The sequence below is a fragment of the Colossoma macropomum genome, unplaced genomic scaffold (genome assembly GCF_904425465.1).
Source record: "Colossoma macropomum unplaced genomic scaffold, Colossoma_macropomum, whole genome shotgun sequence".
NCBI classification, from domain to species: Eukaryota; Metazoa; Chordata; class Actinopteri; order Characiformes; family Serrasalmidae; genus Colossoma; species Colossoma macropomum.
The window spans coordinates 6,212,136-6,226,012 of NW_023494791.1; the positions used below are offsets into that span (position 1 = coordinate 6,212,136).

General features: G+C 40.0%; 1 protein-coding gene across 1 annotated transcript in view; it reads left to right on the forward strand.

Annotated features, from left to right (window-relative positions):
- The window catches only part of LOC118810153 (CUB and sushi domain-containing protein 1-like), a 597,007-nt gene that overhangs the window by 496,421 nt on the left and 86,709 nt on the right, over positions 1 to 13,877 (forward strand). The window contains 5 exon segments of the mRNA XM_036573713.1: positions 2,193 to 2,306; positions 3,669 to 3,764; positions 8,120 to 8,323; positions 10,391 to 10,515; positions 12,269 to 12,365. Of these exon segments, the coding sequence (XP_036429606.1) occupies positions 2,193 to 2,306; positions 3,669 to 3,764; positions 8,120 to 8,323; positions 10,391 to 10,515; positions 12,269 to 12,365 (636 nt within the window).

A 13,877-nucleotide genomic window follows, 5' to 3' on the forward strand; every position in this document is an offset into this window, starting at 1 on the left:
ACTTTAATTGCAGCTTTAATTTAGTTACAGGCACTCACAGACTTGTATGATGTTCTTTCATGTTCATATTATTAAAATTAAGTGATTTAAGCAAAAAAATTAACCAGTTTGTAAAAGAAAAAAAAAGGCTGAAACATAAAAAGCTCAAAGAGCTCCTGTGTTGTCGCGGAGCTTTACGTATAAAGTAAAGCTCTGGCGGCTGAACTTTGCAGATGGAAAGCCTGAGGGCCATGAGGAAATCCTTTAGCTCTGATATTTACATAGAAGCAGGGCCAGCTCCCCTAGGGCCGTTTTCCGTAGGGCTTACGCTGGAGGCGAGGGCAAATATCTAATTAAAGAAGAGATAATAGAGTCATCTTCACCTCGGATGCGGCACCCTGCTGCCCCGACACACTGCACCCCAGGTTTGTAATTGTCTGCTGCCTCCCTCCCAACAGGTATGTGTGACCTCTGGCATCCCTGAGAGCTTAAGTCACCTTAGCATTGACCAGAGATAAAGGGAGATGCGCAGCGTGGTTTGTACGCATGGAGAACACTTACATTACAGGTGTAATAGTAGTGGTAGAACATGAAGAACATGGGTAGCATGTAACAAACAGTGACATATGGTCACTACACTGTAAGGTATGTGAAGCACTGCCATCTGGAATTTCCCAAGTTTCAAAGACTGTTCTGCACAAAGTCTTATACCAGTGTACTAATCTACATATAAAGCAATGTACAGGATTGTGTCAATGCACATTGTGATCTAATCAGATTTCAAGGCATATTTTGGTAAAGTAGCAAATTTACATCTTAACTCAAATGTAGTTGATCAGCTAAGACATGTTTGCTTCTGTAGCTTTGGCCCTGGAGCTACAAGGGGGTTTGCAGCTAGCCAGTAATGGAAGCTTATAGTGCACTCATTAACATCATCAGACTGCATTTGTAAGTCACTTGCCTCATGAAAAATCAAATTTAGACAATTTTCCACTTTCCCCAGATGTAATTGCTCAGCCAAGGCATGTGTGGTGTCCCAGTTTTCCCAATGTTTTTATTGTAGCTCTACAGTTTGAGGGAGGTCGTCCATATGTTACCAGGATCTTCTGTGTCCGTTGTCCTGTGTTTGCTCTTTGTTACCATGGCCCTGTGTTCATACTTCTGATGTATTTTTAAAAAGTACATATTCTGATATTCTGATTATAGACAAGGTTAATTAATGCTGTGCCCTGACTTATCAAAAAACGGTTTGCCTTACAAAATTTACTTAGATAGCTGATTAGCTTACCAAGGTTAGCATAGCTGAGGCAAGTATACTCCTGCTAAACAAACTACTCCTTGTTGTGCCCTGTATGTCACATCATGTAAAGAATATAGAGCCCTGGAAACGTAGGGCCCTGACAAAGGACTGTTGGAACATATGACAGTGAAAACACAGGGCTCTGGAAACATAGGGCCCTGGGATCACTGGACAATGGGAACATAGGGCCCTGGGAGCATAGAACCCTGGAAATAAAGATGTGCTCCCCTATAATTCTAATGTTGCTATCAGAAGAAGTCAGTAGTCATCCAGTTCCATTAAAAAATGCCCAAAACCCCTGAACCTTCTTAAACCAGATGAAGGTCTTCATTAAGGCCGCACAGACTTGTCGATATGAAATTTCACCAGACTTTGGTCTAGAGTGAGTCACTGAACATGCCACTCAAGTCCTCATGACATACTGTTATTTATAACAATAGACAAAAGTTTATATTAATTTAGATTTAAGTCTGTTTTTAGCTATATAACATACTTTCATCCATATGTTGAACGGCATATCAGATGGTGTCAGAAACAACATTGAAACACACATTTTTGTGAGGTTACATTTTTTTCTTTTTTTTCTTTTTTTTTAACAAAATATCACATTTGTGAGTCACAGTGTGTGACCTTCCTCGACGTGTGGTTCTTGATTCAACCAAAGCATTTTCCTTGTTCATGTCTCCACTGCAAATATATGATCTAAAGAAAGATTGCGCAGTGAGAGAATGCACACTTCAGAGTAGACGGATGATGTGTGCAAGAACACTTTTTATTCACACATAAAGCCATCAGAGAGAATGCATCTGTGGAGAAATTAATAAAATGTTTAGGGACTTTATTTAGCTGCAGGTACGCCCCCATAGCGCATATGATAGTGACACGCTCAACCTGTTCTGCTTTGCCTCCTCAGTTGTCTTTGGGCAATTTGCCTATTTCCAGACAGCCATGAATGACTCTGTCGAGTTGTTTGATGGGCCCAATCAGAACGCCAGGCTTCTGAGCTCCCTGGCTGGCTCTCATTCTGGTAAGTAATAGCTTTACATTGTTCTTACTGTTTGTTGCTGCTTTGTGTTCACTTTGAAATGCGCAAATGTAAAAAAAGATGAACCGGCATATATGGCTTCTGCGGCAAGCAGGAAAGACAATTAAGTGCATTGAGTTTAGCAGCGAAGGAGGTCATGAGCCAGGCTTAATGGCTTCATTCAGGGAGGAAAATATGGTTCCTGTGGGAGCAATACAGTAGCACATCTTTGCTAATCATTTTAACTTATTTTAAACTTAGAGTGCATGGGTCCATTTTCCTGACGAATTCTCGACCAGTCAGCAGCTTGAACAACCTCGAACCAGCACTGAGTTTTTATACATAATTTTCATAATGGCAGGTTTGTTTGTTTATTCATTGCTCTACGGCTTTTGGCGGTTTTACACCCTCGCTCGCTACTTTGTTAATTCCTCACAGATTCCTATTAAAATAAATTTTTATTTTAGACACAGCCTCATGCGGATTTATTGTTGGTGTTACCATTAACGGCGAAAGGTAATAAACCGCCTAAAAGGGAATCGGCCCTTAATTCCACGCTCTTCCTAGGATTGATGAAGGCCATTGGACATAAACTATTTGTACGGCACTTTGATACTTTCTGCTTTTATGGTCTGTCGTGCAACAATATAATCCCCCAAAGATGTGCTGTAAATTCCCAGTGTTTCTGTCTGAGCCGTTGAGCCCAGCAGGCCAGAAATCCCGCCAGGCCCGTCTATTCACGCTAGAGCTTTTAACCCTGCAGGCTCAACCGAGCGCTCTGCTTATCGTCCGTATCGCTGAAATTAATCTGCCTGCTATTGTGGTTCTTGCTGTTTGTGTGGATTTCGTATTTTTAGACTCCTGTCTTCTCTTATTGAGACTAACACAAACGTACGGCTCTCAAAAACACCTTGGGCAGTTGTGGACCGCCTCTGGAATCTGGTCAGCTGTTTGTTATTGAGCTTTTTGATGCACATGTGTATTTCGAAGGCCCACCTAGGCAGGGGTACCCAAGTATGTCATTTTCGAGGACTCAATCAGGGAGCCCATGCAAAGCCACTTGGCAGGCCGATCTGGCCCAAGGCTTGAGCCCTGGGCTTTTCTGAGCAAGAGAAAGCCTCAGTTTTTCTTCGGCTATCAATCTGTAGATGTCCCAGCACTGCTTCTTCTCTCTCCCCTGCCTTTCAGCATGTCCAGCAGGGACACTTTGGTTATTAAGCCATCCGTCTTATATAGTAGCTCAGCACTGCGTTTATTACAGTACATTTGCTGCCACATGCAACTCCAGAGCGGGGAAGGGGTGGGGGTGGTGGTGGGGGTCTCAGGGACTTAAACGTGATTATTTGGCATATTTCTGTGTTGCAGGAGAGACCTTGCCCTTGGCCACTTCAAACCAGATCATGCTGAGGTTCACCACCAAGAGTGGCCCTTCCGCCAGGGGATTCCATTTTGTTTACCAAGGTACGCATACCCTCACCTCTACTGTATTAACAGGTCACCTTAAAGAGACAAAAAGCTCTGCTTTTAATCTTCTAATCTCACACGCAGATCTCTACTCTTCCAGTATAGGAGCCAGTGCTTCAGCAGCCAGTGGCTTTTATTATAATCATGATCCTGTTCTTTCATTACAAACAAAATTATTGTTTGTGGTAATTCAGTATATGCTGCAGATTAGCTAAAAAAATTATTTGTTTCTGTAAAGTCTGATTTATACTTCTGAAAAAGATAAACGTATTTGCCTGGCGATGCAGAGAAGGGGTTTAGGGATAATCGTAGCTCACAGAGGAGCTGATGTGCACAGCTCTGAAATCTCAACTACACGTGTAAATCTGTGAGGCTGTATGTCAATCAAACCCTCTTTGGTTGAGCGTTGATGCTAATCCTTTTGCACTGGGGTTGGAACAACAGCCAATTGGAACTAAACAAAATAATTGACTTTAGATGCTTAAAACCTGCTCTTAAATATTCATTTAAATATCAGTTTTCTTAAAGTTTGACATACACACAACAGTAAAATCAAATATATAAGTAAAGAACTCTAGATAGATGGATAAAAGACAGATGTATGTGCATATGTATATAGATACAGAAAACAGCTGGAAAAATATACAAAAATAATATAAATGCTGCAAATATGTAAGTTACACCTTGTGGCAGACTTTATAGCCAGAACAGTGTATCAAAAATACAACGTGCTTATTTAGCTCACTAATGGAGTAATGTAATGATTTGCATTTTTTAATTACTCCATGTTACTGTCAAGTTGCACGGAAATTATGTTGCAGGCAACTCACAACATACAGGTTGCATGAATGTTTCACCATGTAAATCCAGCCTTATGTATATACTGATTTAGTAAATGCAGCGCTGCCCCCTAGTGCATGTGTTAACATTATGTAGAACTATACACTACACCTACACTTCTTAGATTCACAGGTGCAGAAATGTAATTCAGTCCTAGAAGGGTCATTGGGCCACTCAAAGAGCTTGGCATTGTGGCGGGAGTTTTAGGGGTCTGGTGTGCTCATCAGCATGCTTGAGCCGAGCCTCCGGGGGAAACAGCCCAAACGGTTCAGCCGGAGGAGCCAGCAGCTGCAATCACAGTGTCATAACCAATACACAATAGAGCCAAATGAAAGAGGGGTGCTGGAATGTGATGTAATTTGTAATGCATTTACCTCTAAATGAAGTTGAATGGGGGAATAATTTTTGAGTGGCTCTCGTGAGAGTGGTGGAGGTCGGATCTTTGCGGGTTATCCCCAAAGTAGGAGCTGTTTTAATTTGGTTCCTCCACCTAGGTTCCTACTGGCATATATAAATGACTCTTCTTACATTTTATTTAACTATTTCTCACTTGTAGCTCACTGCACCAAGCACGTGCAGTGTCTAAACTTCAAATTGGTACCAGAGTTCAAATTTTATTCTGATTTGGATTTGATAAAAATGTATTATTATGTGTGCGGTCTTATTTTGCAGCAATACAAGCCTATGTAAAAAAAAATGTAAATATAACCAAATGTAAATCTTATGTAACTAGTAATTAGTAATAATGTAATTTAAATTGAATGTATAGTAACAGTAATAACTCAGTACCTGACTGGAATAGTGTACAGTAGGACATGTCATGCCGTTGCCCTTCCCCCTCCGGTTTAAAAGAAGCCATAAACGAGACGTGTGAATTACATGCGCTTTTAAAACTCTCTTTGTCAGCTGCCTCGTAAAAACGGCTGATCTATTAGGGATCTTTTCATAGGCAGATTTTGCCGCACGCGTATTGCGGGCAGTAGCGTGCACACTTTGTCTCTTTTTATCTCTCCTTGCCATTTTATGGGGCAAGGCATAGGATGGGGGGAAGGAAGGGAGGCCGTGAGAAATATTCCCTGACAGTTAGGACAGTTCATTTGGCACATGGAGGCAGCGGAGCGATGGTGCTGAGTCCTCCCGGCCTGCTTCTGCACATCCACAAGCATCAGATGAAAGTCAGACACAAGCATCGGCGGCATCAAAGATGCTGCAGAGCTCCGCGGGAAAAAAAGTATCAGAATCCAGCTAAAATGTCCATACAGTCCTGCAACTCTGTGATGCAAAGTTCAGAAGGATCCTGCTCATTCAAGCTAAGGGGAACACATTCTCTGTCATTTTTTTTTTTCAATCCTTAGAGAGCCGGAGTTTTTAATGTTTTTATACTATGTAAATATAATTACGTAGTTAAATATTTGATTATGCAGTTAGTTACACAATGAATTACGTTCTGTATGAGGACACTGAACTGAAAATGCTTATTATAATGCACTCTGGGAGACGCCCAGCAGGGACACGGTTCTAGGTGCTACCGTAGCCTAACAGCTTGTTAATGCCCTGTATTTGTCTGTTGTTCTAACAGTAAAATTGAATAAAACATTGCATGTACACATTGTTTAATGTAATGTAACAAGTGGTCTAAAATTAAATTGATCCTCTCTTGTATCATGTATTTAAATTCTACAAGGGGCTACGCACCTAAGATTTTCACTCACCATAGCACCTGTGTAAATTTGATGTGACAATAAACGTGATTTGATTTGATTTGATTACTTTTCTATCAGTACGTTTTCCCAACATGGCAGTTATCATCTTTGAAACATTGCTATTGTCGATCATTGCTGATGTCTGATTGCATTTCCTGGGCCTAGTGTAACTCTGGACACACATGTGATTTTGATTAGAAGTTTCAAATTTCACTTCTGCTTATTTAATTGAGTTACAAGTGAGAAATAATTAGTACTGAATTACACCATGCTTTTGATATTGCTGGCTATAACCGCAGTTAAACCTTATTTAGATTCCTGAGTTAATTTGTGAAAAAACACCACTTTTTCTGAGACGCTTCTACGCATGTTTCCTTTCATACATAAGCTACAGAGCACAAAGGCTGTCAGTAGCCTCGCCACATTTTTTAGTTAGCCACTTGACTGTTTTTACTTCCACGTTCCACAGTACAGAAGCTCTCCTGCTATTCCTTCGAGATGGTATTGTCAAGCGGTAGCCAGCAGCCCACATTCTTACAGTTAAATAAACAGCTGAAGTTCAAACATAAATAATATAACAGCTGTAGCACAAGGAGGAGGATCTCAGAATTCTTAGTTGGTTTCAGTTAATTGGGTCCTTGTTATTTTTTGTCAGTTCTCATCAAACTCCACGTAGAAAGTTTTGTTTTGGATGCATTTTACTAGGCCCGTCATAATTATTACATAATTGCTTGACTGTAGGTTTTTTTGAGCTGATTGCAATCATTTTCGCTGGCCGCAGCTCCACAGTGGTTAGCTTTCACAGTCATATGTTTATGTTGTAACAAACAGAATGTGAATTGGGGGTGTTTTTACCAGCTGGATTACAGAAAAGGCATGTTAATAAAAGAAAACAGAAAATGCATTTAGATTATAATAAAAACAACAAAAGCTTCGGACTGGTGCTATAAGCCTTTCTAGGGCAGCAGAGAGTAATGTTCATTCATTTGATATTTGTAAATAACACCTTTAGAGGACGGCAGTGAGTAATGTTTATTTGACTTTTGTCAAAAACACCTTTAGAGGGCAGCGGTGGGTAATATCTGTTTACTTGATGTTTGTTAATAACACCTTTGGGGGCAGTGGTAAGTGATGAGTGTTTATTTGATGTTTGTTAATTACACCTTTAGAGGGTGGCGGTGAGTAACATTTGTTTATTTAATATTTGTTAATAACATCTTTAGAAGGTGGTGATGAATAGCATTTGTTTATTTGATGTTTGTTAATATCACATATAGAGGGCAGTGGTGAGTAATGTAATGTGAGTAACATTTTAGGGCTGAACTTTAGTTTATTAATAATTGCATACCTTAAAAAAAAGTACTATTAATTGTTAATTGCAGTTATTTATCAGGTTTCATGCCTGTGACGGGCCCAAATTGTACAAGTTGTTGTTACTCTTACAATGATGTGCTCAGATTTTGCAGTTCATCCTGTACCGCTGTAATAAAAGTAATCAGATTAATAAACCAAACAGAAGGATAACAATGTTGCCTGATGTTATTGATGCACCAGTATGTTGGTCAGGTCCTTGAAATTGTTCGTTCTCATGCTGCATGATGCCCCTGGTGTAAAGGCACATTTACATTGGCCATTCGTGTTGGTTCGTTGTGCATGGGGGTTTGCCAGCTCTTACAATCTCTAATTACAATAACGGTGCTTCATTCGAAAAACATGGACAATAAAGGAGACTTGTGTGTTGAAAGTGGACAAGGTGCCATACAACACATCTGCTCTGTTTTGATTACAAATCCATTTGCGCCCATCTAGCCGTGCCACGCACCAGTGATACCCAGTGCAGCTCCATCCCAGAGCCCAGATACGGCAGGCGAATCGGCTCGGAGTTCTCCGCTGGCTCCATTGTCCGCTTTGAGTGCAGCCCAGGATACCTTCTCCAGGGATCTAAAGCTATTAAGTGCCATGCCGTCCCCAACGCTCTGGCACAATGGAACGACACCATCCCCACTTGCATAGGTAAGCATTCGTCTCGATTTCTATGAATAATATTTCCGTTTTGTTTATGCTTTTATTCAAAACACAGACAATCGGAGAGGGCTCAGCAGGGTTGGAAGGCAGTCAGAGGGCTTTTTACTGTTAAGGCATGAGGGTGACATTTCCAGTATGAACACTAACCTAGCACTGCCCAAATGCACAGTGCTTTAGCCCCTGAGCAAGGGACATAACCTGTACGCTCTCTGGAGGAGTGTAGGGCAGCTGACCTTGCGCTCTGACCACAACTGTAATAGCCCACTGGGAAATGCTGAATGAAGGAATTTTATGTTTAAGAAATCCAAGTATTGTAATCAGAATTGGTTTTACATGTCATACATGATATTATTCTTACAAGACTTTGCAGTTGCAAACTTTAATGCAAGCATAGTAACAAGTTGCTTAAAAGTAAAGGTTCCTTAATGGTTCTAAAAAAATCTTTGGTAACACTTTACTTGAAATCTACTGTATAACATTGACATAACCATACCATAAAAGCATCATAGCAAATGTCATATACTGTCTTGAATCGTCATAAGTTTTGTTCAGTAATATAACAGTGTCATGTTACTATTACCATTAATTGTCATGACAGATACCAGAATGTTTGATGTTATGATGAGTAACTGTAGTAGACTTAATTAAGTCATCTAAGCACTGGTCCTATCATCAGGAGGTTGCAAGTTCAATCCCTCAGTGATGCCACACTCTCTTTCTCTGGAGTTACGTTTTTACTCATTGTGTTGTAAACTTCCTCATACCAATATCCTGCTCTCATGCAAATACAACAAATCTGTCTTTTGTTGTATTTACTCTCTCATACTTCAGCTTATGCCTGTCTTTTATTTCTGCTTAGTTAATGTCTATTGTTTATTTCTATTTTTATTGGTGCCTAACATATGTGAATTTATGTACAATTGTATGTCTTGCTACTGTAACACTGCAATTTCCCTTAAGGATCAATACAGATCTAGCATAATTTGATGGTGGAGACTTATTGAGCACAGCTAAATTGAGGGAAAAATGGATAACAAATGTAAATAACAAACATGGGAGTAGTGATTTTGAACCTCCACCGATCTTTACTGTATGTCTAAAATACATGATGTACAGATTGAATGGTATATACAGATTGGACAATAATGCTAAAATGCAGACATTTCAGTGTATACCAATTTAACAGTATATTGTCAATACAAGTATTCTTCTTCTAAAAAAGGTTTAACCAACTTATTAAAGGGTATGATTTTGCAGACCAGAGATCATCACCTTTAAGCTACGAGCCCATTCACTGAAAGCAATTTGAGAATGCTGGCTTTTCTCTGGAAGAAGATTTGGAGGCTTGCCATTGTTCTGGCAACCTTGGAGCAACTGTTTGGGTCAAGTATTTTAGCTTCAGGGCAAAATGGCAGTGTTCACTAGGATTTAGAGTGTCAACCCACTGTGTTAAATTTCTTGGCTTGACAGCATCTCTTAAGAGGCACAAGTTCTGTCCACAAGTTCTGGTTTGTTTTGCCCATAGCCCTGAGCCCTGTTTCTGGACTTCTATTCGGAAACCCATTTGCTGTCAGATTGCGACAACGTGGTTTTTGGAGCCTCTGAAACACTTGCTGATGTGCATTTTTCAGTCACTCGTTTTTTTTTTTTTTTAAATACTCTCACCTCTTGAACTTTCCTGGCAAAGATTTGCCCATCGGCACATTCCAGTAGCTCATGAAATATGCATCATTCCATATTCAGTAGACTTAATGAAACTTGAGTATGCGCTACTTCCACATTCTGCCTAGACTTAGAAAGCCAAAGTCAGGGAAGGAGGGTTCTTCTGCAAGATTATTTTTTCTTCAGTACAGCTGTGAAAGCACAAGTGTCTCTAGAAAGATGATTTTTTTTTTTTTGCTTGGCATGCACCATGCAAGGATGCAGTTTTAGCAGGACGATGATAGGCATAGTTCACGTTGCTTGAGGGCAGCAGCATCCTATGCCAAAAACGATTCGATAGAGTCTTTCCTGCTATTTCTCTAAACCTGCCTCTTCTTTCCTCCTCCTCCACAGTTCCCTGTAGTGGGAATCTTACAGAAAGACGAGGCACCATCCTTTCCCCTGGCTTCCCCGAGCCCTACGGGAACAGCCTGAACTGCGTGTGGAAAATCGCTGTCACTGAAGGAGCCGGTATCCAGGCAAGTACTGCAAAGAGGCACACCAAAACTCATCAGAAGCGGCCGAACGACACGGCAGGCTGGAGCACATTTCATCTCAGAGTCACCCGCCCAACTGCTGAATTACAGTGGCTAATTTTAGAGTTGTGAAATAGGCTCGGTGCAGATGGCGGGAGCAGTAAATAGCATGAGGATATTTTGGATTTTGCAGTTGCATCAAGCGAAGCTTTGGCAGGATCAAACTGTAGAGGCCAAAAAGACATATACAATAACAATGCATCACCACACACTGATGAATATCCAGTACAATCCTAATCCCAGAAGGTGCGAAAAAAGTAATGCTTCCACAACAGTCATCATTTAGAACCTTTTGTACCAGGCAACATTATAAAATGAGAATTGTAATACAGATCGTTCTGTTTCTAAAGTCTGATCCGCGCTGAAAGTCACAATAAATTCTCATATGGCAGCATTAATTGAAAACTGTATTAATGTGCCAAAAAAAACCCACATGCTGTTCACTGAATAATCTTTGACCATTATGTTGCTTGGAAAAAATAGACTCCTGTTAATGAGCTACATTGCTTTACAAAAAAAATGTTTATTGCGATCATTATTAGTAATAAGGTCTTCATTGAACAGTGGTGTATTTCATTATATTACAGTACTGTGCAAAAGTCAGAGTCCATCCTTCATTTATTTAATTTCCAGTCAAAACAACCATTAAGTACAGGTTTCATGTCTCCTCCACCTCCAAAGTTCAGTCTTAGAACTTGGTGACATTTTCTGCTTTTCACAATCCAAGTAATCCCAGTGATGTTGAGGTCTGGACTCTGGTGGTAGTCACTCCATTGTTCTGAGAACACCAGCAGCTTCTTCATTTTCTTTTCTCAGTGAGGCTTCTTGACAACTACACATCTTTTCAGACCCATAGCGCTGAGTTGTCATCTCAAAGTGGAAGCGTGGACAGATTTTGGATTTTTTCAGATCTGAAAATCGCTCAAAGATCTCACAAAGATGAAAGCTTTAAGTGCTGTTTATCGATGACGACAGTTTTGGTGTCTACCAGGTCCTTTTAATAGTTTTTAGAACTCCAGTTTTGGAAACTCCTATTTTCCACTTACGTTCCTTTGACTTTCTCCATCCTTAGGCAGTCAAATTATATCTAATCTCCTCAGAAATATGCCCTGAAAATTAAATAATGTTTCCTAAAGGCCTGTTTTGACTGAAAGTTAAACAAATTAAGGTCTCTGACATTTCTATGTTGTTTTATAAACACAATGCGCCAGGAGAGGCTGTACATTACAGTGATTTTATCATGGTTAAGGGGGGTTTAAGTACTTTGCTTTGCATGCCTAACAACAGCCCATAAAATTGCTGTAATGGATGACCTAACATGTTTTATTGGTTTACTCTAAAGCAGTGGTCACAAACCCTAACCTGATCCATCTTATTATTGCCTTCATTGTGTCAAGTCTGCTGCTTAAGTAGGAGAAACCTTTCCAGCACTTGTATCTAGAAAGTTCCTCTTCAGTGTTTGCTCATGTGAGACATCAAGATGGCCTTAGTAGATTGTACATGCCACAGCTTAATGACCTTCCTCAGCTGCATCCTTAGCTTTCAGGCACATCACTTGGTTTGCTAAATGAGGATTTAGGTTTAAGATCTCCAGGAGGAGGGTTGGTGACCACTGCTTAAGAACTACAACACTGGTAAGTTACATTAGCTCCCCTTGTTTGCAAAATGAACATTTATTTTCCTGATTGCCTCACAGATCCAAGTCATGAGCTTCGCCACAGAGCACAACTGGGACTCCTTAGAGATATACGATGGTGGCGACATGACTGCGCCGAAGCTAGGCAGCTTTTCAGGTGCGTTTGCTCTTCATTAAGCTCTTTTTAATGGCTTGTTCCGGTAGTCAGTCCATTAGGCCGACGCCACTCTGGCAGCACATGGTGACTGTGCTCGTCTCCACATTGTGTCATTCTTTCTGAGCTCATTATTTTTTTATATCACAATAAAAGCTCGTTGCCGGTCTCTTCCACTGGTTTTATGCCCTTGAAATTGTGGAAGTAGTGAAGTTGGGAGCAGGCCAAGGCCGCCCCCGTGCCATCCTCTACACAACAGATGAATGCCCTCATTTAAAAGTTGGACGAATAGCAGTATCAATTCCAGAGACCTTTTGGGATCCAGTTGGCAGCTCACGTTGCTTTCTCTTCGTCCCAATTAATTACAGCAACAAGATTCCTACAACTAAACAGCTGTGTGTGTTTAATTGAAAGACTGGATGTTATGACTGCTGCAGACAATGCCATTAGTATATGTGTCATTAATTTCCTTGTGCGCATAGAGCATTTTAGCGTTAACTGTCCATGCAGGAGTGTAAAGAACACTGAATTGACCAGTACTTGAACCGTTTTGTTAATTAAGGATGCCCGCAGCATTATTTATTTTTAAACATGTTGTCTTTTTAGGATAGGAAAAATCAGATTTTAAAAAAAGAAGGAAACAAGTTATTATTATTATTATTATTATTATTATTATTACTATTATTATTATTATTATTAACAAAAAACACCATTCTGGTTTTTGAATAATAATTTGTTAAAATAATCTTTCTTTTTTCTTTTTTTCATTATTATTATTATTAAATCAAGAAAGAAAGATGCAATCATTAAAAACATCAGGAAGGTGCATCATTTGCTTTTTGTTTATTTGTTTGCTTGGATTGTTAAATTAAGTAATAATTAAATTAGTGAATGATGATGGTAGCAATATTACTACGAATAATAATAGTAATATTTCTAAAGCAACCCAACATGCTTCACATTTTTCCTATTTTGTATTGCAACAAACAAATAATGCACTTGAATTTTCTAAAAGCCTGATTTTTTCTAAAAGACTTTTACTTTTAAATAAATAAATCATATTAGTCATCATCTACATCATCTTTATTTTTAAAGCCAACATTTGAGTGCAACCCAACATGCTTCACATTCTTGTTTACATAAATAAACATTCAGTGGGTCAAATCCAGTCTACAGGAAGTAAGACATTGTCTGCAGTGCATTTTCTTTGTACAATATATTTATGTAGTACAGCAACCAAACAAAGAAAAGCGCTCACAGCAGGAGAGCAGAGACGCTGAGGTCCTCCTAAGAGGGAGGAGGCTTAATCTGTTTCTGCTGCTTCTCCCGGCGGAGAGATTTGTGGCCAGGCCTGCAGCAGCACTTTCAACATGCCTGCGCCGAACTCGGCCCCAGTGCTGCGCTAGTGCACCAGCGAAAGGTCACTCGGCTGGGGAGCATGGGCTGCTTTTGGCTACATTCATCCTGGCATGATCTCACACCAACTCCAGCATAGCTTTCTTTCCCCACTGCCCT